The sequence below is a fragment of the Lissotriton vulgaris genome, chromosome 7, assembly GCF_964263255.1.
Source record: "Lissotriton vulgaris chromosome 7, aLisVul1.2, whole genome shotgun sequence".
Lineage (NCBI taxonomy): Eukaryota > Metazoa > Chordata > Amphibia > Caudata > Salamandridae > Lissotriton > Lissotriton vulgaris.
In genome coordinates this window covers 640,738,390-640,766,359 of record NC_141695.1, presented here as the reverse complement: position 1 = coordinate 640,766,359, position 27,970 = coordinate 640,738,390, and the positions used below count along the sequence as shown (strand labels likewise).

The 27,970-nt window shown below is 41.3% G+C and overlaps 1 protein-coding gene across 1 annotated transcript in view; it reads right to left on the bottom strand.

Annotated features, from left to right (window-relative positions):
- CACNA1G (calcium voltage-gated channel subunit alpha1 G) overlaps positions 1-27,970 on the bottom strand; it is a 787,437-nt gene that overhangs the window by 153,664 nt on the left and 605,803 nt on the right. The window contains exons 26-27 of the mRNA XM_086930846.1: positions 26,593-26,744; positions 18,422-18,531 (exon numbers count right to left, since the gene is read on the bottom strand). Coding sequence (XP_086786972.1) covers positions 18,422-18,531; positions 26,593-26,744 — 262 coding nt within the window. The remainder of the gene's footprint in view (positions 1-18,421; positions 18,532-26,592; positions 26,745-27,970) is intronic.

The following is a 27,970-nucleotide window of genomic DNA, read 5'->3' as shown; positions in this document are numbered from 1 at the left end:
CCTCGCTCCCTTTTAGTTCACTGTGTATATTAAGTTTGGTCACGGTCCTAGCAGAGAACTGTAGAGATCTCCCACAAATTGGCCATTGTCAAATTCCAGCCCTTCTCTATGCAGATGATGTTGCACTCAAGGCCCGGACTCCCCTAGGTCTACAATGATTACTCACCTGTTTCGTCAACTATATTCAGGATCTAGGTCTATTAGTTAACTTGAGACAAAACCTATGTAATGAAGATGGAAAGAAACCAGCAAAGAGTCAGAACCTCATGATCGGTGGCACTACGATTATTTTTACTTCCTCATTTTCCTATTTGGGTATCTTGTTTGAGAAGTATGGTTCCTAGAAATGGGCAATTGATGCTAGGAAGCTACCTTTTACGAAAGCTACCACTGCACCGTATAACTTTGCGACCAAACTTGGCAGGAATCTCCAGAACTGAATGATAACCATCTACAAAGCCAAGTGTTTGTCAACAGTGCTGTATAGGGTGTGAGTCTGGGGTTTCAGCAATAGTCAACCACAACAACTGTTGTAAAATTCCTTTTATAGGAATCTCGTCTTTGTACCCAAGAGTTGCTCCACTTTTATTAGCCACTCTGAACTTGAGGCCTCCTTTCTTTCTGTCACAGCCAGAATCCATCCAATTCTTCTTTGGCAAACGATTTGGACTACCAATGACACACTTCTAGATTGCAAAATCATCAGAGACTGTCTTAAACTGACCTCATGTATTGAAATCACATGTCTGAATTATATTTAAAAAAGTGTACAGACTTGGGACATCCAGAATACTTCAACAGCCAAGACATATTAGTGTGCATTAGCAGAATGGATTAAAAAAGGACTGTCTATTCCAGTTTGAGGACCTAAGTATGACCTCTGAACTTCTTAAACCCAGTGTGTTTAAAAATCAAATGATACATGCATAATGCCTGTCATAGGTTTTTTTTAACTTGATTCAGATCAGACATCTGGTAAACTTCCCTAGTGCTTTTTGTTTGTAATATGTGCATTGCATTTCGTTCACATTGTTGTGCTGAACATGAATAACTTTAACAGGATGCATACATCATCCACTGTGAGAACAGAAGGAAGCCATATACAGTATTGTTATATGTAACCAGATAGCCGCCAGGAATAGATTGTAGAGTATTGGCCCCACCCAAGTGACTCCCACATTCGGGTGGAGCTGACGGCCTGTCTCATTAAAGAACAAAATATGTGCCATTAGTGGGCCTTGAATATATTGTCTAACATCTCCTGTCATTACCTCAAATGTGTTAGCATATTTCGCAAGTACATACTTTGTTGAACTTTAAGCAGAACAGTCAGTATGAATAATAAGAACAACTTCCCACCCTACTCCCCCACCCATGTGTTTGTGGGTCTGTGTACAGTGCAGAGTCTAATAGTTTAATACTCTTGGTGCGGGGATAAAGACTCACATCTGTGCCTCTTCAGCAGTTATAGGTTTCATCCCTTGCATACCGTCAAGCAGGACCTGGGAGATGGATTTAACACTCAGCCATCAATCAAACCAATCAGATGGAAGGGCATAGTGGTAATGTCCAAACAAGAGGGACTACCTAGTGTATTACCTCTCATGGTGTAAAAGCAGACAATGAAGGGGTACGATTATCTGTTACTGACTCATTTTCGTCTTGGTAGGTGGCCCAGCATTCTAACTGATTCGGCCCGTCTCCTCTCGTGCACAGTCTTTTGCTCACTATTAGCTCAGCAAGTGCCCAGCGAAGCAAGTTTGTGTTGTGGTTAAATCAGGAACACCAGGTAAGTTGAATATATCTTTATTGATATTTCAGCTGAGCCACCAAGCAGAGCAGCCTCAGATCCACGATAAACACCAACTGCCTGGGCTAGAACTCCTGGTGCAGAACCCTCACGCAGTGAGGTTCTTTACCAGTGACATTCTGAACAAGCCCAGGCTACTACATGGGCCTTCCCTCAAAACAAAAATGTAAAAAAGAAACTTACAACCAAAGGAAAAGAAAAGAAACTAGATAAAATGAAAGCAATATCAGATAGAAATATAGCCCCTGTGGGAAGAAAAACTATATATTGAAAAACACATAAACATTAGAAAAATGAAACTTGATCACGAAAGGGAAAGGGAAATTTCCTAACTCGAGCACTACGCCTCAGGACTGGCTGGTCCGCACAATCTAAACTCCCTTCGCCACTCTCGCTTTCAACATCCTTGCAACGCAAACCATTCTTCACCAAAAAATACTTGTTCCACCACTGTCCCTTGACAGGTTTCACAGAATTCTCTCTCACATCTACAACTTTGATAGGTGTACTAAACTTGGAAGAACCCTTCCTTATTGAACAGGTTTCTTAACAAAGACAGAATCATCCAAACTGATCTCCATGTTTTTAACACACTTCTTAGAGTCAATGTAAGTTTTCTGTTTATTTTTAGCCAAACTCACATGACCCCTGACACTCTCATTCGTCCATTGTCTGCCTTTGACCCATTTGCTCATCCAACTAGGACAAAAAGCAGTGGAAGCTTTCCGACCACATAAAAACTCAAAAGGTGAAAACCCTGTGGTTGAATGAGAGATGGTACGGTAAAACCAAAGCATGCTTCTCACGGAATTGGCAACAACACATTTGTTCGCAATAGCCCATTGTATGCACTGACCAAGCATCCTATTCATCCGCTCAATGGGACCATTTGTCTGTGGGTGGTTCAGAGAACTTTTGATGTGCTTAATACCAGAGGTGAGAAGAAAGTCCTCAACCTCACAAGCAACAAAATAAGCACAATCGTCTGTCACTAAGATCTCAGGAAAACCTTCTTTCATAAACACATCATTTAGAAACTCAACTACAGTTCTTGAACTCACCTCCCTCACAAACTTCACCTCTGGCCACTTTGAGTAATAGTCCAAAAGAAGTAAAGAAAACTTTGATGATGGATCAAGAGCATGAAACGGACCCACATTGTAAAGTCCCAGCTTCACCCATGGTGTAGACAGCAATTCAATTGGAGAAAAAGGAGGAGTACGCATTTTATCAGTCTTGTCAAAGCTGGAACAAATCACACAAGACCTAATAATCTCATCTACTTCTCTGTCCATGGAAGACCACCAGAAAGAGAGACGGACCCTTTTCTTTGTAAAAGTGGCACCCAGATGTCCTTCATGCACATACTTAATTAAGGTAGCTCTCAAAGTAAGAGGGGGAACAAGCTTGTCTCCTCTCAGTAATAACCCATCTTCAATGGTAAGTTCATCTGCAACTTGCAAAAATGTTTTGAAATCAAAATTCAAGTTCCTATCCTTGGGCCACCCCTTTTTAACATATTCCATAACTAGCCCCAAAGAAGTATCACAACTGAGGGCCTGACGCCATTCACATTCAGAAATTGCACATAACTGTGGAAGATCCACTGCAGCCACAATAAAATCCTCCTTGTCCTCCTCACCTATGTCTAGTTCATTTTCCACAGTGTCAGAGGAATGAGAGAGAAAATGCTCACACCCATTCTTACTTCCAAGAATATAATCAGCACAAAAATCAAACTGGGGAAGTTTAGGGGACAAACGTGCAATCCTAGGAGTAAAACTCCTGACATTCTTACCACTGAGAATGAAGACCAAATGCTTGTGATCAGTCTGGAGACAGAACTTCTTTCCCCAAATGAAGTTTCTAATCTTCATCACTGCCCACCAGCACGCCAGCAACCTCTTCTCAATGACTGAGTACTTCCTCTCTGAAGAAGACAAAACCCCGGAGGCAAACCCAATAGTCCTGGATCCCCTTCTTTCTTCTGAGATAAAACAGCTCCCACACTGCCAATACTGGCATCAACAGCGAGCGTGCAAGTAAGAGAAGGGTGATAATGTTAAAACACATTAGGCGAGATAGGTTGTTGCTTCACCCACTCAAAAACATTCTGACATTCGCCACTCCACTCAAATGCAACACCTCTCATTAACATTTGTGACAAAGGCCTCAACTTGTTCGCAAAATCTTGACTTAACTGTGAATAAAATTCACATAGACCAAGGAAAGACTTGAGACTGGTCTTATCAGCAGGTGGTTTTGACTTAACAATCGAATCAACCAAACTAGATATGGGAAGAATCCCATTTTCATTAACTAAATGCCTCAAATATTCAATTTCTTTGGTCATAAAACACATTTGTCCCCACGTAATACCACACCATTAGTCTGGAACCTCGACAAGACTTCCTTTAAAATGGTATCATTTGTAACTCTATCAGGTGCAAAGACAAGGTCATCATCCTGGAACACAGATAGCCCTTCGATCCCCATCAGCATATTGAAGTCGTTGAAAAACTGATGCAGCTCACTCAAGTCCAAACGGCATCCGGATATACTGAAAGGTGCCGAAAGGGGAAACAGATGCAGTAAGGTGTCTAGACTCAGGGGCTAACTCTACCTGATGGTAGGCTGATGCTAAATCTAATTTAGTGAAAATCTTCACATCCTTCAGACCTGCCAACAGTTCATTAATATTCGGTAGAGTATGGAAATCCACCCAGATTTCTTTGTTCAAGCAGCGGAGGTCAACACAGACCCTAAGCTCACCATTCTGCTTGCGTGCAACAACCAGTTGAGATAACCATAGGGAGGATTCAACTGGTTCAATTATCCCCTTAGTGCACAAAGAATCAAGTTATTTTTCAAGATCCTGCCTAACACTAAAGAGGACATTTCTCGGCTTATGTTTGGAGTTGCGCCATCTTTCAAAACAATTTTGTGTTGGAAATCCCTAATCTTGCCAAATTCACCAGAAAACACATGGGGAAATGTATTGATAAGATTTTATCATGGCAAGAACCTGTTCTGTTGCTCCAGGCCTAAGCACTATACCAAATAGTCACTGGTGGAACCAACCCAAAATGTTCAACCCTTTGTGCGCAACATACAATTTTCCAGCAATCTTCCTCCCCTTGAACTCCATAATCTCCTCAATGTAGCCTGACAAATTGATCTCTCGTCCCTCGTATGAGACAGCTTTACGTTCAGGAGGTAGCAGGGCCTATTTTGCCAGGTTATATCATAGAGGCTTAACGTGATCATAGAGATACGAGCGCCGGAATCAACAAGAAGTGTCAATACTTGATCTCCCACTAATAGCTCTAAAAAAGGATCAACACACATTTCAGGATTAACCCTAATGATCCAATCATCTTGTACAACCACAACCATGTTACCGAGGTCTTTAGTGACCAACTCTTCGTCGTCACCAAGCATACCTCCATCAACAACACATTTTACTGAAGAAGGTTGAGAGACTGATTTGCTTTTAGTAGACTGACACGTTAGAAAAGTGACCTGTTCTATTACAAATTATATAAGTCATAAACCTAGCCGGGCATTTCCCACCTCCCATGTGAGTCTTATATCCACATCTGAAATAAATGTTACTCTGTGAAAAAAATGAGTTCTGCCGTTCCGCAAAGCTTGTACGAGGTCTGTCTGTATATTTATTCTCCTTGTCTTTATTTTCCTTTACTTTCACGGCAGAGACAGTTTCACTGTTTTTGTTATCAAGTTCCTTGGTTGACAACTGTGCGCCTTAAGTTACACTTGCCTGCCACTCCTCTTGCACGATTATGACGTTGTAGCTTCGATTGCCTGCCGCTCCTCTTTCTTAATTGTCACGTAAGAGTGTTGAGCGGCGACACTGAGGAAGTATCGTTCTGTTCCTTTTTTTCCAACAAAAAAGCACTGTGACATGCACAAAGAACACTGTGCAATCCAAGGGTGAAACGCAAACGCATAGACATGTCACAGTACGTCTGAATCCCTGTGCGTTTCAACAGTGAAGCGCAGACGCTTGCGTGCAAACATCACTACGCGTCTTCACGCTTCCAAAGCTATTTTTTGTCCGTTGGTAGAACGCATATCTCTATGATGCGTTCCAACTGTCACTGACCTCATTTTTCGCTACTCCGCCACCAAATTTGTAGGAAATGTCTCTGTGAATGTCGAGAAACTTGAAGACCGTTGGGAATGGATGTCTCACCACAAGTTTTCCTTTAACTGAAGACTCCTTCTCTCGCTGATGAAATTTCAGAGTGTGAAGTCCGGCCGACGGACACGTGTTTGTGGTGATGGTGGCCCAGCGCTCGTTGCCACAAAGATGTTGTGGTTAAATCAGGAACACCAGGTAAGTTGAAGATATCTTTATTAATATTTCAGCTGAGCCACCAAGCAGAGCAGATGCAGAGATCCACGAAAAATACCAACTGCCTGGGGTAGAACTCCTGGTGCATAACCCTCACGCAGTGAGGTTCTGTACCAGTGACATTCTAAACAAGCTACAGTCTGTTCACCAGCGTTTCAGTATAGGTGCTGTGGCCGACTTCCAGGCAATGGTGATGCAGCGTTTAGCCAAAGTAAGTGCCAAATTTTGAAATTGCAGTACACCTCTAGTTCTTTTGGTTACGTGTCCTATGTCGAGCAAGTATCCTAGTAGGTCCAGCGGTAACAGGCTACCTGTCACCTCAGTTATCACCTGAGATACCTGTTCCCAAAAGGGACGAATCACCGTGCAGGACCACACTTGTGAGGGAAGTCAGCGGTACTGCACCTCGGGCATATAGTAGCTGCACCAGGGAATGTCTTGCTAATCCTGTATGGGGTGAGGAATGTCTGGTGTAAAAAATTAAATTGTATAAGGTGAAACCATGCATTTTGTGATTTGTTTTTGAGCTTTTGCAACCAGTGGTCCCACCATCTATCTGAAATATTTCTTCTGAGTGCTATGCTCCACCTGGCGTGTTCCGTCACTGGTCCACGCCGCAGGGCTGAGCATAAGTGTGTGATGGCCCTCCGGTATTCCCCCCCATCAAAACTGCCTTCAGAGGAGACCTTGAGGTATGCTGGTCCAGATCAGACCCCCAGGTCTTACGCAACACCGCTCGCAGAACCAAGTACAGCAAAAATTGCTCAGGCCCCAATTTGTGATCAAGTGCCAATACATCAAAGGCACAGAAACCGTCTTCAATCACCACATTTGCCCAAAGTAGGATACTTGCCTTCTCCCAATCTCAGACTCGGTTTGTGACTCGTAAACCAGCACACTCCGGTATGGCCCAGATCAAAATACTGAGCGGGTATGCAGCGTTTAGAACGCAAGCATTACCACGGAATACCTTTACAACGCGGCCGTAACAACGAAAGCTGTTACCACGCATTGCACTGGGGGGCGCTCAAGGATAGTAAATGATTTAATTTACTATCCCAACACCTTCCCTACTATCCACGGGGACTGGTGTTGGAATAGTAAATTAAATTAATCAATTTTGCGCCCCCCAGCGCAATGCGTGGTAACAACTTTCGTTGTTACGAACGCGTTGTAAAGGTACGCGTTGTAAATGTATGCGTTCTAACATCATACATCCACTGAGCGTGTAGGGCATATGCCATTGTCCATCCGTTATGCACCGTTTTCAAACATATAGTGCAGTCCTCAGTAACACACTATCCGTATATCGAGTAGGTGCAGTGTCAAAAAGTCGATGTAGTAATGGCCTTCCCGACAACTCAGCCAGAATGCCAGTGTGTTCCAAGTGTGGTTCCCCTGCAAGCCACTTTATTGGCGACTGTATTTGCGCTGTGGCATAATATGATTCATAGTCAGAGGCCACGATGGGACCAAAAAGTTTGGTGAGAGCTACTCGTCTTTTGCCATCTCCCCAAATCAATTCTGTCAGCACCTTCCTAAGATCTCGGAAGAAAACCTTGCGAATACTCAACGGTAGGGCCGTAAATAAAAATTAATGTGTGGCAAGACCAACATCTTGTTAATGGTAATTCTGCCCGTTGGGGATAATAACAACTAGTTCCAAAATGGAAGGGAGTGGCAAATCGATGCTACGGCCTTACCTAAGTTTCCCTCCAGTGAATCACGTAGATCATAATATACCTGTACTCCTAAATATTTAATAGAATCACAGTGCCCGTTCAGCCCTGTGTGCGGCAGCGCGCCGCAATGTTTCTTTGAAATTGGGATTTAACGGAAACAGGCAAGATTTATCCCAATCAACCCGAAAGCACAACAGGCCTCCGAATGCCAGTAGGAGAGCCATGACTTCGGGTATCACCATGGGGTTGGCACTCAAGCAGAATAAAGCATTGCCTACTTAAAGAGATATTATCTGAGGGCAGCCAAATACCACAAGTCCCCATTGTGGTGCATAATCATGGAGAATACATGCCAGGGGTTCCATTGCTAAGGCAAACAATAGTGGCGAGATGGCAGGCCCTGTTGTGTACCTCTAGCCACCGGGAAGGAGTCAGCCACCATGTTTCCCGTACAGACCCTGGCAGTTAGAATAGTGTATAGCAGTATCACCCAACGCATGAAGGGAGAGCCAAAACCCATATGTGTCACGACTGCCATCAGATATGGCCAGCCCACTGTGTCAAACACCTTCTCTATTTCAAGTGAGGGGGCCCAACCCTTCGTCCCTGTGAGTTCCCACCCAGTCCATAATGTGAATCCACCATTGTAGATTAACAAAAGTATTGCGTCAGGATATGAAACCATTTTCATCAGAGTGCACTAAAGAAGGAACCACTGTTACCAGGCGGTTGGCCTGGATTTTCCCAAGAACCTTATAGGCTATGTTTAGGAGTGACAGGGGTCAATAGGAAGTCACATTGAGGAGATCCTGTCCTGGTTTAGGAAAGACCATGATCACTGCCTCCCATATAGAGGTGCAAAAACAACAGTTGATGGACAGAATGCAGAACAATGTCATACATTCACCCCAGTACAGAGATCTGGGCCTAAATCCATCGTTTGTTTGCCCTTCACACCACCCCAGTTCAGACATGGCCATATGCAAATCAGCCTTGACCCTGTGCCTCAAGGGAACAGTCCAGCCCAAACTGCCAAGCCATTTCTTTCCTGGACCGGAATCAAGCATCCGAGGACCGGTTTCTGGCTATCAGCCGTCTTCAGCGAGGATAGCTTGACTCCAGTGGTGTGGAGAACATGGGACTCACGTCTGACCATACCCATCCCACTCGGGTGACAAATGTAAAAACAACAGTTGATGGACAGAATGCAGAACAATGTCATACATTCACCCCAGTATAGAGATCTGGGCCTAAATCCATCGTTTTTTTGCACTCCACACCACCCCAGTTGAGACATGGCCATATGCAAATCAGCCTTGACCCTGTGCCTCATTGGAACAGTCCAGCCCGAACTGCCAAGCCATGTCTTTCCTGGACCGGAATCAAGCATCCTAGGACCGGTTTCTGGCTATCAGCAGTCTTCAGCCAGGATAGCTTGACTCCAATGGCGTGGAGAGCATGGGACTCACGTCTGAGCATACCCATCCCACTCGGGGTGACAACTGCAAAAACAACAGTTGATGGAAAAAATGCAGAACATTGTCATACCTTCACCCCAGTACAGAGATCTGGGCCTAAATCCATCGTTTTTTTGCACTCTGCACCACCCCAGTTCAGACATGGCCATATGCAAATCAGCCTAGACCCTGTGCATCATGGGAACAGTCCAGCCCGAACTGCCAAGCTATGTCTTTCCTGGACCGGAATCAAGCATCCTAGGACTGGTTTCTGGCTATCAGCCATCTTCAGCCGTGATAGCTTGACTCCAGTGATGTGGAGAGCATGGGACTCACGTCTGAGCATACCCATCCCACTCGGGGTGACAAATGCAAAAACTATATAGAGGTGGGCAAGGTCCTAGTTGTCCTAGCACATTTGTACATCCTAAGAAGGCAGGGGGATATAGAGCATAAAATTCAATCGGTAGCCCATCAGTACCTGGGACCTTTCCTTGGGCTACCTGGGTGCACTTCCTCTAGTTTGGGTGGGCAACCAATTCCTGGCATTAAAGGGGGTCAACCGAGGGGGTTTGACTCACGCTAATTATGTAGCAAGAGCATAAGGGGTTATCACCAAGCTCACTATAAAGGCCACAGGAATAAATTGCAAATTCATCATTCATATCTTCCTATGTGGTCAATATCCATCCTGATCACTCTTGGATCACAGTTATCAAGTGTCTAGGTGATTCCGAGCATAGTAACCATGCTAGCAACCAGCCCACCTTATCACCATGTTCGTGCTGTTGTTATATGTATATCTTTAAGTCATAATTAGGAAGTCTGCTGAGTACCTGTCTGTAGTCTTTACGTAATTCTGCTAAGGCCGGGAATTGATTAGAATCCACTTGATAGGCTTGTTCCAGTTCTTGAAAGTGACTCTCCATAGCTAACACATCATCATTCATCCTCCTACGTATCCCATATGCCGTTTTCATGCACCACAGTCCATGCTGCACGACCTTGAAAGTATTCGAATCAACTGATGCATTCGAAGCTGTCCCCTCATTCTCACGAAAATAGGTGTCAATGGCTCACCACTCTGAGTGCAAGCAGCAGTTAGGAATCCTACAGGTAGGCCTGTTCCATTGCAAGAAAACCAATAAGGGATTATGATCATACAGGGTCCTAGCCAGATATACTGCCCTGTGTGCTCCGTTATCATCTTTTGAGGGACAAAGACCATATCTCGTCTGGAGTGAAGTTTGTGCACTATCAAATAATGGGATTATTCCCTATTTGTAGGATGTAGTGCACACCAGAGCTTCCTTACTTGAATGTCAGTAGCCCACATGGTCAAATGTTGAGAAACGGAGCAAGGATGTGGCCAAGGTGGGGGAGGAGTAGACCTGTCCATCGCTAGATCAAGCACCCCATTAAAGTCCGCACACTACAGTGCGTACGTTGCTGGGTTCATAGTAAAATAGGTGTTAGAGTTGTGTCGAACGTTGATTATCTTGCAGTGGGGTCATAGATCGCTATATTCTTTAAGGGTACGCCATCCACTAGCCCTCCCTCCACAACATAGAGGACCTCAGGGTTGATATGAGTATGAGATATCGTGAAGGGTACTCCCGGGGCCACCCATATAAGTGCTTCCCTTGCATAACTGAAATAGGTGGTACCATAGACCTCTACACGCCATCGTCTACACAGTGTTGTGAGTTCGAGAGCTGTAAGGTGTGTCTCCTGGAGAAAGGCAAAGTGAGCTCTGCGTCTCCTTAAATAGACATAAATCTGGTGGCGTATAGTATAGGAACCAATTCCTCTCACATGGAATGTGAGGAACTTATATTCCGGTATGGCCATAGTAAAACTGAAATGGGAATCCGTAAATTGCTCTCAGGGATGGACTTGTCCTGAGTCATTTAGTGCCCAGAACCACACACACACATCTAGTCCCTCACATTGTGATAAACTCCCCATCCCAGGCCATTGCACAACAGTGCAGCAACGGGCCACAAACCCCACAAAGCATGTAAGCCAAAAGTGAAAAGAGTCCAGTGGATCATAGGATACAATACATGGGTACCACGAAATATTGTTGCTAAGGCATCATGCAGCATGTCCAGTAGCGCCTACCCCTATTAAGGTGTTGTCCCACCCCCCGCTGCCCCCACAATGATAAACTTCCCACCCGAAGGCAGACCAACAATGTCATACATATTTTCGGAAAAGGATGTGAGTGCAGGAAGTTCAACCAATTAGATCGTCAGTCATCAGTGTGACTACAGGGCCCCCGTGTAGAGCATCCGGTAGATCATCTGGTAGAGAGCCGCCCCTGGACAATGAGTTTGTAGCATCCAAAGTACCAGCACTGTCTCCGAGCCAGGGGACCGGGTCTGATGGAGAGCACCCACCATCTGCGCCCTTTACCATGCAGCCTCACCCCAGGAAGGGCGTGATTAGTATTTGAGCAGTGGCGATTCCGCACAAGGCTCCAATGTTCCACAGCATCTCGGTGTTGATTTGTTGGGAATCCCGCCTGGATTTCAACCAGACCCAGGCCTCTTGGGCAGTCTGGAAGAGGAACACTTTACCCTCTGCCACAATGCGGAGTTTAGCTTGAAAAATCAATTTATATTTGAGTCCCAGTTGTCGAAGCTTGAGTTTCACCACATAGTAGGAGGTCCTCCTTTCTTAGATTTCAGTTGTTTACTCCAGGTATATATTCACATAGAGATTCTCCTCTTGCCATGGGCCTTTAGTGCATGCAATTTGTCGGATGTTGTCTCTGTCCAGATAATTGAAGAGTCGTGTCACCACCGGTCGTTGAGGCCCCCCAGGTGGCAGCAAGTGGCTCAGGACCCAGTGAGCCCATTCAACGGAGAAGAAAGTAGATGTCTTGCCTCCCAAGACTGTGTCAGCCACTGCTCTAGGTACAGGTCCATGCTCGGGCCATCAACCAGCTTGGGGAGGTCCACCACTCGTATGTTGTTAGGTCTGGACCTTCATTCCATGTCCTCAGCCCGTCATTTCAAGAGGTCCACTTCTCGTTGTAGAGCAGTCAGAGTAGCCTGTGTTTCAGATACAAGTGGCTGCATTTCCTTTATCACAACATCTTGTGCAGATACACTACTCTTCAGCTTGTTGTGTTCCTCACGCATATGGCCCATGTCTATGATCAACAGTAGGGAAAGCGTTGGATAGCGTAGGGGTAAAAATTACTATTCCCACTCCAGTGAGTGCAACAGTAGGGAAAGCGTCGGATAGCGTAGGGGTAAAAATTACTATTCCAACTCCAGAGAGTGCAACAGTAGGGCAAGCGTTGGATAGTGAGAGGGTAAAAATTACTATTACCACTCCAGAGAGAGCAACAGTAGGGAAAGTGCTGGATAGCGTAGGGGTAAAAATTACTATTCCCACTCCAGAGAGTGCAACAGTAGGGAAAGCCTTTGATAGCGTAGGGGTAAAAATTACTATTCCAACTCCAGAGAGTGCAACAGTAGGGAAAGTGTTGGATAGCGTAGGGGTAAAAATTACTACTCCAACTCCAGGGAGTGCATCAGTAGGGAAAGCGTTGGATAGCGTAGGGGTAAACATTACTATTCCAACTCCAGGGAGTGCATCAGTAGGGAAAGCGTTGGAGTAAAAATTACCATTCCCACTCCAGTGAGTGTAACAGTAGGGAAAGGGTTGGATAGCGTAGCGGTAAAAATAACTATTCCCACTCCAGTGAGTGCAACAGTATGGAAAGCGTTGGATAGCATAGGGATAAAAATTACTATTCCCACTCCAGTGAGTGCAATAGTAGGGAAAGTAAATACTTCATATATAAATATAAATAACATAAATATTAATACCAATTACAAAATAATTTAAATATTTTACAAGATTATAAAACATATTGAATAATCAATTAAAATTACAAATAAAAAGTAAATAATAATAAAAATTACCTACTAATACAAATTATTTACCAATTACCAATAAATTAATTTACAATATAATAAATAATAATTAGACACAAGAAAATATTTAAACAATTTAACTACTTACAATTAAATTACTTCCCAAGCTATTCCCCTATGAGCAAATAACCTACTACAGAAAATAATGTAATCAAATTAACATATTTATCAATTAATCAATTACAATAAATTAACAATTATATTTTAATTAATTACCAATTAATAATTAATTAACAATTAATTCTAAATAAATACCAATAAATAAATTAACATATTCAATTAATTATTAAATTACTTCCCACCCTATTCCCCTATAAACCCACAACCCGCTACAGAAAATAAATTACTAAAATTACCATATTTATCAATTAATCAATTAAAAATAATTACCAATTATATTTTATTTAATTGCCAATTAATAATTAATTAACAATTAATTCTAAATAAATACCAATACATAAATTAACATATTTAATTAATTATAATTAAATTACTTCTCACCCTATTCCCCTATAAACCCACAACCCGCTACAGAAAATAAATTACTAAAATTACAATATTTATCAATTAATCAATTAAAAATAATTACCAATTATATTTTATTTAAATGCCAATTAATAATTAATTAACAATTAATTCTAAATAAATACCAATAAATAAATTAACATATTTAATTAATTATAATTAAATTACTTCCCACCCTATTCCCCTATAAAACCACAACCCGCTGCAGAAAATAAATTACTAAAATTAACATATTTATCAATTAATCAATTAAAATTAATTTCCAATTATATTTTAACTAATTACCAATTAATAATTAATTAACTATTAATTCTAAATAAATACCAATAAATAAAATAACATATTTAATTAATTATAATTAAATTACTTCCTACCCTATTCCCCTATAAAGCCACAACCCGCTACAGAATTATATTACACAAAAATTAAAAATGTATATTAACTTACCGTAAATTCGATATTTTTGTTGTCTATATTATGTCTAGTCGATATTATGTCCATTCTATATTTTTGATTCGATATTATGTCCATTCTATTCGATATCATAAATTTCTAGTCGATATTTTGGTAGTCTATATTATGTCTAGTCGATATTTTGTCTATTCTATATTTTTTACTCGATATTATGTCTAGTCGATAATTAAAACTCAATATTTTGTCTCTATACCCCGCCCGCCTTCCTAATGTGGAGGGAGTAAAACATTATTTAAATTTAAACATTATTAAAATTTATCAACGACCAGCTGTCCAACTACCTGGAATCCAATGAACTGCTTAAACCCTCACAGACAGGGTTTCGTCCGGGTCAGGGCACTGAAACCGCGATGATGGCGGTCGTCGAAGAGGCCAGGAAGATCATCGATGCAGGAGGATCAGTGGCAATGATCCTCCAGGATCCAAGTGCGGCCTTCAACACCGTCAACCACTATACACTGGTTCAGCGGCTCAGGGACCTGGGTATCTCAGGGCCTGCCCTATCCTGGCTAAGATCTTTTCTACACAGCCGCTCCTTCCAGGTGGCGGAGGGTAATTACATCTCCAAAGAGACCCCGATACACTGCAGAGTGCCGCAGGGCTCTTCTTTGAGCCCTACGCTCTTCAACGTGTACATGTCTCCCCTCGAAAAAATTGTCACCCCGTATGGAATTAAACTTCTGACATACGCGGATGATACCCAACTTGTAGTATCTCTCAGCCATCAGGAAAATCCCACCATCGATTTGTATTCCTGTCTAGGAGATATAGTCAGTTGGATGGACAGGTCCCATCTGAAACTTAATAGTGACAAAACGGAGATAATGGTGATGGGCAACCAGTCTCATTTCCGCCCAGAGACCCTGTGGCCCCCTTGCATGGGCTCGCCCCCAACCCCCAAATCCGATATCAAAAGCAAGGAAAACGGCTGGAGCCTGTTATGGTCTCCTCCGTACCTCCCGTAAGATCTTTCTGCTGCTTCCCTTTCAGTTGAGGAAGCTCCTAATCCAGGGCCTAATATTGTCCTGATTGGACTACGGAAATGCCCTCTACCTTGGTGCACCGAAGAAAGTGACAGCCAGGCTCCAGGTAGTGCAAAACGCGGCAGCCCGGATTCTGACTGACACCAAGAATCGTTGCTCGGCCAAACCGGCCATCAGAGCACTGCATTGGCTGCCTGTACTGGAAAGAGTGCATTTCAAGGCCCTCTGCCTAACCCACAAAATACTCCATGGGAAAGCTCCACCTATCCTCAAAGACCTTATTGTCCCATATATTACTTCCAGAACCCTCCGATCCACGAACCTCCATCTGACCTTGCCGCCCAGGATCAAGAGGACGTGCTCTGGAGGCCGGCGTTTTTCTAACAACGCTTCTAAACTGTGGAACTCACTCCCTCTTGACCTACGTGCCCAACCCAACCTCCTTCCCTTCCGTAAACTCTTAAAGACTTGGCTGTACCCGTAACTTCCTTCCTCCTGTTTCCGCTTGTTTCTACTGTCAGCGCTGGGACGCTTACGGGCAGCCATGCACTTTAGAAATCCTTAAACATTAAACATTAAACATTATTATGATGGCTGTGGGACCTCCACTGAAGGGCTGTCTTGGCCGTCCCATCATCATTGTAATCAGGCCCATAGTTTGGAGTGTGGGCTCTCACTTGTAATATATGTCAGGTCAGTATTATTTAATCAAGTCATACCTCTTTCCCTGTTCTTTTCTATATATACTTCTACTTGGTGTAGACGAAGACCTCTGCCTTCACTTAGCAAAGCAATTCTAGACAGATTTACACTGAAAGTAAACCAGTAAAGTTACTTATATTAAATTTATGGTCATATTTTGAGGTGTTAGAGAGTGCGGCCATGAACTATTCCTACTATGCATAAATCTTTACCTGGAGTTGCTGAATTGTATTTCAGTGGAGATTTATACCTAGGCATAAGTGTAAATCTAAGTTTCTGCCTATAGATTTTTCTTTGCAAACCGGCCACATAATGTTTTTTCATTGCTATTAATTCATGCTTCTATTTGATCCATATGTTTTACGGTTATTACAAAACTTTTTCAATATAAGTAATTCAGAAAACTCAAATACAAATACATTTCCATTTACCATCCACACTGTGTAGAAGGTTTATCTGACTCTTTTTCTTATGGCTCCTCTATTACTGGGAGCTTCCCATAGTCACCAGTAACCACAGTAAAGATGCAAATCAATCGTCTCTATGGAAATGTCCAAATCATGAAATGTATGGATCCCTATTTGCACACCGTCTCAATTTAAGGCACACAATGTTTTCAGATGACAAGGAACAGTTCCTGTAAGGTCAGGACTGTTAGAAGAGGAGAGTAGCTGACATCCTCTGCCCCGGACCCTGCATTTTGAAAACTCCTGTGTTCCTGTTACAAAATATATTTCAATAATAAATAGGCATTGACAAAACTAATAGGTCTTGCCTTTCTAACCTTTTGTCTTTGCCAAAGTTCAACAGCATCATCAAAAAGGTTGTTGCTGATGATGAAACGCATCGGCAAAGCACAAGAAAATGACAATGTAATTTAAGGAGAGCTACAGCAGAAAATTGCACCAACTTGGCCCCCTGAATAAAAGGAAATATAAAAAATACAGGAGAGGGATGGGAAGGGGGACAAACTAAGGAGCTGCGGGAGAGCAATAGAATACAAAAGAGCAACATGAGGTGGAGTAATGGTAAATAGGGTAAGCAGCAGAAGAACTAGGGGCGAGAGTCAAAATGAAAGAACAAGTATAAAAGCTGAGTGGGACACAAAGGGGGTGGGGAAAGAAACACTGAGAGCCTGGGGCAGGGTTCAGAGAAGGGAACCCAACCACAGAGGAGCAGAAGACAACACTAGCACTCCAATTCAGTACCAAAGGCGAAGGAGCATGTAGTACCTGGAATGTAAGAAGTGAAAGAAAAAAAATCATCCAATCAAAAGCATGGTACAGACAGCGGTGGCTATCGTCCCATTCCTTTTCAGCAGTGAAAAATTAAAAATAAAATGATAACAAAGCTTCTTTTCATTTTATTTTTCCTCGCTCACTTCCTGCAGCAGAGTTAAGGGTGTGGCAGGGCCATCCATTCTGACACAACACAGCTGCAGGAAGGAGGAGGAGTGGTGGCACTTCTTCAAGTGTGCAAGATAGTTTGGACGGCCATCTAAGGCCAGCCAAACCATCATGCGCACTACGATCTCTCCACCTGAGCTGTGCTGTATGGCTGGCTGGAGAGCAAGCAGAGGGTCGTAGTCCCTTAGTGAGCACCTAACTAGGACACTCACACCAGTGTCTGAATTGGCCTAAGGGAGTCTTTGGCATGCCGGGAGTCGAGGAGCAGAGAACAGATGAGCTCCGACGCTGCAAATGGCAGGTAAGCATATTTTAAATTATTTTCCTGTGCTGCTCCCCCTGTACAGGCTTCTCGCACTGCCCTACCACTATAATGCTCCAGCAGCCGCTACTGGGTAGAGAAGCTGTGCTCCATGTGGAGGGGCAAACACAAGAAGGTAAGCCACCAAATAAGAAGAATTCAAATAAAAATCATAAGGAAGCCAACCAAGGATCTGCAACAGGCTGGTACAAAGGTCCATGTAAGCATAACTATTGTACGCAATAGGTATTTTGACAAATGAGCTAAAGCTGTCTGTAAGGAAAACCTACAAAAGTAGGTCTTAATTGTTCCTTCATATTGCTAATGTGGCCACACCACTAGGTGGTTCCAAATACTGTGTTTCTCTTTTTCCATTGAACACGTTTTCCTATTAAAAGATGATCCTTGCATTACAAATCAGAGTGTTTGCAATTGCTCCACAAAAGCTTGCGACAAGCCTAATTAAAATGCCAATTATTAATGCTCTAAACGAGTACAACTATTGCCTGGATACTAATATTCACTACTAACCTAGTGCTACACTGGACTGAAATAAATACATGGCACAAAGCTTCTTTCAGCTCTGGGTACGAGTGCAAAGTAGTCACATTTTGCCAGCTTTTCAAAGTTAACTTGGTTCTGTTCGTGGTTCTGTAACCAAAGAATTGCATTTCAGACATGGAAGGAGACACGACTCTTAAAATGTCAAGTCAGCTAAAGTAATATTAGTGAAAGTAAGTGCAATCATACCTGTCTTTGAAGAATCTGCGGAAACCAAAAGCAACCAATTTGAGAACCGACTCCAACACAAAAATAATTGTGAAAATATAATTGCAAATTTTCAGGGCTTCGTCGAGCACCTAAAGGAAAGAAAGAAAATACAAGGGTGACTTTTTTAAACTGCAAGGAGACCTTTGTTTGCTCTACCTTTTCATCACCCCACTTCAATAGAAGACATTTTCCCCCTTAAAATATGAATCACTTGTTTGCGGAAAGAAGCAAAAAACATTAAATAGTAGGTATAGTATAGTTCTTGCAGTGTTCTACCTTTGCACTATTTGGTCGGTCAATCACAAAGTAGTACTACATGCAACTTCTTTAATGGTCTATATTTATTGGGACCACGATCTCGTCCCCTTTAAGAAATAGCCAACATAAATTCAGTGTCACTGGACAGCAGCATATAAAATAAGAAAAAACACAAGGCTTGGGGACAAAGGGGATTCTGGTGCCATTGTTCCTTCTGTTCAGGAACCCCTGCTTCCCATCTTCAAGTCAGCTGCAAATGTGTTATGCCACTTGAGCAGAAATAAAGACTGTTAGGAAAGCTACTGTGAGAACCATCTTTTATTTAGATCTGCGTTATTTTTATTTGGAGAGACCTGACCTTACTATTTCAGTCATCAAGGCAACACATCTAGGGATATTATGTTGAAATTTCTTACAGCTGTAATAGATTTCCCAAACCCAGTTAGGTAAAAAACGAGATACTGAGATTACTGTCAAAGCAAGTGTATTTTTTCTACTTTCGTCTTTTTATTCTTTGTGGACTGTTCATTTTCCCACATCAGACCGGTGGCCTTCTATGTTTATCACTATCGTAGACTTTGTATTTGTTTGCCTGGTGCTTGGGGCCCTACATTAGAGTCTTTAAAACAATCAGCATTACAAGCAAAACACTTATCTATTCATAGTTAAAAGACCCTTTTCACTACTTGGCCCACAGGAGCCATTTTGAAGAAAGGCAAAAAGTTTATTAGCTGAAAGTCTAAAGATGGAGTTTATAGATGTCAAGTTCTACCACAGACAATATGCACTGGTCAATCCCTGAAATGCCATATTGCCGTGGGCCCCACTGCACCATTTTACAATTTCTGCCACTATCTAAAAACAGCTTTTTGGGGGTAATTGGAAAGGGATTTTGCTGTATTCTACACAGGTAGAAGTCAGGACATTTCCTAGTATTCTCAGGTTATTTGAGGCTCTATGAGACCTCATGGTGCTCTGAGCTCAACTTGTATTAATCCTAAACATTTTGCTTTCTGGTCATGTTGGTCTATATTCTATCTCACCTTCAGCTCTTTCTACATGCTTTTTCCATGTTCGCAGGGTAGGAGTAAAGGGGTGTGGTCTTGGCCTAAAAAAGCCTAGACTACTTTGAAAATTGTAGATGTTAGTACTGAGTGGGATATATTCAAAATGGAATGGAGAACTAACTTCATTCCAGTGGAAAAGTGCAATGAACAAAATGGTGACATCCCAGTATGATTGTGATATGTGTCCTTCTGGGAGAAAGAAAGGACTGTGGTGAGATAAATCCGGGTACAAAAATGTGACTTTCATACACAGTAGCTCTGTACCCTAACATGTTTGTTGGATGCATAAATGAAGATGGGACAGGCTCTCATTCACGCTTTGCCACACCAGGATGTCTATCCCACTAAAATATCAGGCTTTTCCCTAGGTCCTGTTGGAGTAGCATCCATCTTGGTTACATGCTCTAGCTTGAAGAATCACCAAAATAATAATGACTCTGACATTTGCAGATAACCTTACTTCAAAACATGTGCACTATGGAGGCACTCAACAAATCCATGTTTCACTTTGCAATTCAGGCTGGACATGGGTATGGCTTAGACCTGGTCGCAAAGCTTATATGGAATTTATGGCAAGACAGGAGGCTAGCATTATGCATGAATCTTTTATTCACTCCTTCTGAGCAGCAACACTTCAACGTTCAAAGAATCAGAACACAGAAACACATCACAATGAAAAAGAATCTTTAATCCTATAAAATGTTCTTGTCCTCCATATACTTCCTCTTTTGTGTGCTGTTTCTGAGCAGATAGTTATTATTAGATAATGAAAATATATTGATTAATTTTGTGTGTGTGTTCATTGTTTTTCATGCATTACATGTGTAAAGTAGTATGCTGTTTTATCTTCAATACAGATTTTTTATAAAAGAAAAATGTTATTAGTTAGCCACTTAGCATTGAATTGTATGAATAATTTGAGTAGTGAAGTTAGTGTAATTCAATAGGTGCAAATTTAGTCAATTGCTAGATTAATAATAAAATAGTATTTCTAAATATGTTAATCCAAAAGGTTTAAGTATAGTAAATGTTACCTGGAGTCGCCATGTGGACACCCGTGCAGCAGAAATCATTTTCGACAACGGCCTCACGATCGCTAGGAATTCTCCAAAGTAGCATGGGCAGCAAGGCTTCAGCGGCATAAAAAGTGTTTACTGTCTTATTTAATGAGGGCACGCTTCACTTATAATGTTAGAAGTTAGAGCACATTGTTTTTAAAGAAGATAGGCCTTCTTTGAAACAAGCAGATTTGATTTGGACAAATTAGCCGTGCGAGGCAGGTTTCCTAGCAACGCGCATATTGGCAAGCATTTGTTGCAGGATAGTGAATTATGATGGTTGAATAATTTGAGTTGAGGAGGAAAATACAGGGAAATACATTGAAAATTGAGCGATATTAAAGAGAATAACAATGGCAGAGCAGAAGACTGGGGAGACTACCGAGGAAAGTAGTACAAGAATTTTTTTATTTCAGGGACTGCATTATGCAGTTCAAGAGACACTAAAAAAAGTGCTGATCGATAAGAGAAAATTCATTAATGTGGATGTGAAAGTATATTTTTCAATCTTAGAAGAGGAAGGCAGAGTAAATAGAGTCCAGGTAGAGAATGTATACAAAAGAGGATGCATATTGAAGTTGCTTCTAACAAGATGGGAGTCCTAAGCGACTCAAAAGGGATTTAGGTGTCAAAAGCAGCACATAGGAGGGGCAGTTTTACGCTGCATATGAGGAGAATCTTTTCAATGATTTGGAAAAGAGAGGTGATAAGCCTAATTTACATGAGTATATTTTAGATCTGAATTATAAGGATTGTAGAGATGACGAGTTTGGTGAAGGTGTGGTCTGTAAGACTAAGGAGACAAATTCAGTTATGGATCCATTAGGGGAAAAGTTATTTGATCCAATTGATAGAAGACACCCAAGGAGTAGAGATTGGTGGCCGTTAGAGATGATTTCATCATTTTTTTAAAAACTTTATTGGATAAGAAAGCCTTTAGAAAAAAGAAGAAAGGAATATTATGAGGGCTGAATAGGCACGACCTTTGATAGATGAGAAGGTGACTATCACACCAAATTTGCAGCCAGAGTTCATCACTTATCTTTTTAAAATGGGCAGAGATCAGAAAAAAGGTCGGGAAAAGGTCATTAAAGCAATGTCAAGATAAAGTTCTGGATATACTGGGACTGTAAGCAAGGATTTTTGATTTAGTGGAGGAGGCTTATTTGAAAGAAATTGATTTTACTAATCACCAGAGAGGAAGCCAAAGGTCTGTTATGTCGGTAAGGAATGGTTAAGTCTTTCAGTAAATATCTACAGATGTTGACTAGTTTGAACAAGGCACAGTTTTCAATGCAACAAGTACTTGCAGGAAATTGTTTTTTATGAGAAGCCTGGGTGTAGAGGGCAACCTCTTAGCCATGGAAATTATAAGTCCCAGTACACAGTCAAATGTTGGAAATTACAGAAAAAAAACAGGATGTTCCGGGGTTTTATCCCAGCGAGGGAGAGGAAGCAGAGTTAGAACATCTAAAATACAAGGCCAAGGTGCCACTCCGGGACAAGGTGAGTGCGATGACAGTTTCTGGTTCTATCGAAAGAAAGGCAAAGTAAAGGTTGAGCTTTTTTCATGATCAATGGAGAAAGATAACGAAGGATCCTTGAGTTTTGACAGCAGTAGGGGGTTACCAAATATACTTTGTTTCAGAGTCTCACAAGTCAAATGAACCACACAAATACATTCTTTAAAAAGAGTAGAAGGATATGTAATAGAGGAGGTGGCTCAGATGCTAGCAAAAGATGCAGCAGTAAAGGTGGGATTTGCAAATGCCCTGTTTTTAGTGAAGAAAAAGGACAACGGTTGGAGGCCAGGGTTACATTTGAGGAACTTAAATCAGTTTGTGACATACAGACATTTGACAATGGAAGGGATTCCTCTTTTGATGGACGTTCTACAGGATTTGGATTAAATGGTGAAAATGAATCTCAAAGACGCCTATTTCATGATTCCAATAGCTGTGGATAGCGGGTGCTATCTGCAATTCAGGTAAAAGGGACAAGTATACCAGTTTCAATGTCTCCCTTCCGGTTTGACTGTGGCTCCATGGTGTTTTGAAAAGGTTTTAAGACCAGTAGTAAGATTTATGAGTGAAAGGTTGTAAGATTGATTGTTTATCTGAATGACATTTTGATAATGAATTAGAGTTTAGAAGAGCTGAAGAGTCAAATTAATTTGGTGAAGGATTTTGTCGAATTGTTGAGTTTCATAATTAATATGGAAAATTCTATCATTGTTCAATCTCAGCGTTTAGACTTTCTGGGATTTGGAGTGGACACAGTTATAAGTCAGGTACAAAAAAAGGTAAGACAGATAAGACAAAAAAAAGAATTCTGTTCAAAAAGGAGGAAGTGAAGTTGAGGGAGTTGGCACTTGTGATCAGTCTGTTATCTTCTTCATTACAGGTTGTGTTTCCAGGTCCCTTACATTAAAGGGCCCCACAACACCTAAAGACTTTGGGCCTTTCAAAGGGTTTGTGATACGGGGACAAGATACCCATGACTCTGGAAGTTAGGGAGGAGTTGATGTGGTAGATTGAAAATTTGGAAGACTAGAATGGTGGGGTGATATTTGGATTAAAAGCAGATTATGTTCTGGAAACAGATGTGAGCAAATCAGGATGGGGTACAATGTGTTCAGGACAGGAGACTGAAGGTTGGAATGTGATGGACAGGAGACTGAAGGTTGGAATGTTCTGGCAAGGGAGGAAGACATAAATTGACCAAAAATGAAATCGGGATTGCCTGTCTTGCTCATTTTCAGGAAATGGCTGCAAGGAAATCCAGTTCTGTTGAAGATGGACAATGTAACAGCAGTAACAGATATAAACAAATTGGGAGGAAGCAGGTCAAGGAGACTGTCATATTTATCAAAGGAATTGTGGAAGTTTTGCTCGGAACACAAAATTGGTTTGAATATTTACCTGGGGCTCAGAATGTGATGGCGGAGTGGAATTCAAGGAATTTGATAGATTACAGTGACTGGAAATTAAAGGAGGAATGTTTTCAAAACACTCAAAAATGTATGGGACCGCTTTGGTTTGATCCCTTTGCATCTCGATTGACATTCCAGTTGCAATATTATATCAGTTGGAGACCTGATCCAGGGGCATTAGCAGTAGACACTTTTATGCAGGAATGGAAAGGGATGGAAGGGTATGCGTTTCCACCTTTTTCAGAGGATATTGATTCAGGGAAGGAGACAGAAGTGTCGAATAGTGTTAGTTACTCTGTTATGGAGAAGGCAAGCTTGGTTTTCAACAGCTGTGGAGATGGCTGGGGAAATTCCTTATTTAATAAAGTCATGCCAAGGACGGCTACGAGGAGTAGAGAAGGAAGAGCATCCTTTAGTAGAGTTGGATTTGCTCAACCTTCTAGATTGGGGAAGTTCAGCTATTCAGGAAGATTCTCAACACTTTCGGGAACAGCTGCAGAGCTGCTCAATGAATCATGACTCCGGGCCCTAGGAGGAAATAGAGAGATGCATGGAGATTATGGTTATGTTGATGCATGGCAAGGGACTTGGATCCCATGGAGGCTGATGAAGTAGGGGTGGCAAATTTTTTGGCAGCATTATTTAGGAGAGGGTTGACATACAGAACAGTAAATTGTTTAGGTCAGCGGTTTCAGCAGGACATTCTTTAATACAGGGTATGGCAATTGATAGGAGTCCATTAATTTGTAGAGTGATGAAAGGGATTCACTTAAAGAAATCACTAAAAGCCAGGTATGAGTCACTTTGGGATGTGGATTTTGAAGCTATTTGATAGATGGCCAAGTAATACATTTTAGGAGTAAGAATTAACATGAAAGTTAGCTATTTTGCTGTGTTTGATTTCCTTCAGAAGGGATTTGGATGTAAGAGTATTGGAGGTGTCCAATAGATTTTTCCAACCTAATGGGCTGGTATTTGAAATTTGGAAGAGACTAAAACTATATCTGGATTAGTGTTTTACCCTAGATTTGACAATTTTCCAAAATTGTGCGTATTAAAATGTATAAAGGAATATGAGGCCGGGATGATGAAGGAAGGTGTGCTGGAGTAGATCAGCTATTTATTTCATAAGTGAAGCCATTAAAAGGGATTTCTAATTCAACCATTGCAAGATGGGTGAAGTCAGTAAATAAAGAGGCAGGCATACATTTAGCTTTGTTTAAGGTGCATCCTGTAAGGGATGCTAAAGCAAGTACAGTTTTTATGTCAGGAGGAAGTCTAGAGGAAATATTGAAAGCGGCAGATTGTTCTCATGCTAATATGTTTAGGAAATTTTATTTCAGGTCCATAGAAATGTTTCAAGCTGTGATTCGAAAGACTTTAAACATGCATAATGCTAGCCAAATGTCTTGCCGTAAAATGATGATTCTTAACGGATAAATGCATAAAGATTTGCGATTTTATTAAAGACAAGGAGGCTAGCATTATCACACCCTCCCTTCTGTATTAAATTGGAAAGGAGAGAAGGGGAAGACAATTTGAAAGTGATTGACAGTAAAGATGTTTCAATAAGGTAGATTGTAAGAGGATGATGCAGATGTAAACAATAATTATTTAAGAGAGAACAGGAAACATTATTTTGAGCAACAGAGAGATGATTTCAATTTGTTTTTCAGAGCATTAGAAAAAGAAAGAAGAGATCAAAAGGAGGGAGAAGATTGATTTGGAAAGGAGAAATAAAAGAAGAAGAATATGGAGGACAAGGACATTTTATCGGACTGATGATTGATTTTCATTGTAATGTGTTTCAGTGTTCGGATTCTTGGAACTTTTAAGTGTTGCTGCTCAGAAGGAATGAATAAAAGATGTATGCATAATACTAGCCGCCTTGTCTTTAGTAAAATCATGTCACTTTATGCAATTAGCCTTTAAGAATCATCATTGTCTTCTCAGTTTAATCTCCTTGTATTATAGGACTACACAAAGCTAGAGATTGACTTTAACAAAAGTGGTTAGAATCAGTAAGTTGAAGCAATGGAAATAGGCAATGGTCTTTGATGTAAGGGAGATGTTGGCGTGTTTTGTGGAAAAAGTCATGACGACTGAAGCTAGAAAGTTGTTGGAGAGCCTTGCTTGTTAAGATACTCTATTAATGAGGCATTCCTTTAGAGGCCAAGTCGGAATTGGTCCAGGGCAGCAGTTGAACATTTTTGCGGCTGAGTAACCTTTATTGCAGAGTTCCCGGTATGAATATGCTTCTAAAAAAGGGTGGCATGTGCAGTGGATAATATATCCTTATAGCTAGCTACCAAGAGCTGTATCAGTGGTTAAAGGCCTGAACCAGAGTTATAGGCCCGAGCCATAGGCGAGAGCATATGACAAGGGAGAGGGCCTTCATCAACTGGTATAGTCCAAGGCAGAAGGGCCATAAGGGTATTAGAAAAATTACCCCCACTGAGGGTAGACTGTTCTAAATTAAAAGGAAGAAACAGAAATACAAACGGTAGAATGTTGGGGCAGAAGGCCTACACCGGCCATTATTATTATATTACAGAATAGTTCCGTGGTAATTAAGCCTCTTGTTTTGGCTTCCAAGTAGAATCTGCTTCTTCAGCTCAATTAATCCCATTGTGTTTAAGATTTGAGAGTGAGCAATACCTGTAAGGTTGTAATAACAACAGAACTCCAGCTGAAACATGTAACAACATACAGAATTGACCCTTTTTTGTTGGGGCCATATGACGTGGGTTCTCACATCTTATAACTCAGGATAAGGTCAAACATGCTGGCCTGAAGTGGAAGATAAGGAATGCTGTACTCCCCCTCCCATGCTACCTTGGGCTGTTGAAAATGTTCCATGGCCATAGTGATGACGTTCAGACCAATCACTCCGGTGATGAACAGGTCAAGGTAATGACTGGTGCACATTTGATGGATAACAAGTCGCATCGGGGAGTACTCTGTGTAGTACGGTTTACACTGGGCCTCTGTGGATGAAAAGGATGGAAAAGCAGATCAGGTAAATTCACACCTACAGCAAACACATCACCTTGAATGCAGAACAATAATTCCAAATTAGGCGACTTTGAGCTTAAATGGAAACCAAAAAGCAGCCAAAAATGAATAACAACTAGCTAGAGTTTAGCGTGAGCAACTGTTCGCTTCCTATAAAATTATTTATATGAAAGATGGAAAAGAATGTCTCATAAATACCTGTTTATGTGTAAATATTCTATGATTATATTGCATTCCAGCTTTTTAAAAGCTATTAAATGAGGTTGGGCAAGAAGAGAAAGAAGGTAAAATGAGGAGTTAATGGTTAAAGAGAATGTTTAGGGGTTGAATGTTTGCAATTAAAAGTATAGAGCATTATATGATCTGACTACTCTGGAAGTATTAGGATTACATATGTTATATGAAGAAATTGTGCTTTAAGATTGTTCTAACTTGTAGGAAAGGAGTGTGTAAAATATACTAACATGTAAACAAACACAACAACACACACCACAATGGTGTACAAAAAGCAATACTACATTGCATGCTGTTCAGATGTTTGATGCTGCTTAGAAGTATGATTTCTTAGAAAACTAAAATATTTCAGAGCCGTCATTTTATTTTAAATATTTGTCAATCAGTTTTAAGCCTCGCTATGAGAACAATGTTACTTCTGGTATTAGGTTTGAACGCAATAGAAACATCAGGAATGTAAAGGCTCAGAGAATGCAATGTCAGGAGCTTTAAATTTTACAATTTAGAGCTTCTAATATTTAGAGATTCCAAGCAGTATAATGGAAGTATTAGGACTAAGGCACAAACGAACTAGCTATGCATTTCCTCAAATCACATTTGTGTATTGCCATGCATTAGAAGCTCTGCAAGAAAACATGGAGTATTAGATGATGGCAAGCTGTGCAGTTAGAAGCATGTTTAAGGAGCACTCTAAGAATGATTGGTGACGTGCTATGGACTGGCAGCTGTTTCCTATACCGAGTCCTAAACCTGGTGAATCCGAGCATCGAGTAGGATAACATTCTCAATCATTCAATGTGACCTGAAAATCTGGAACGTACTCCAACCTTATCTCCACCATGCCACTTTCCTCATCCTGTACCAGAACTATCGAAACACTTTCTTATGAACATGTCATGCCTCAACAATTTATTTTTAAAGATTGTCCTCATCAGGAAGTCATACCTATTTTTCAACAATTTCT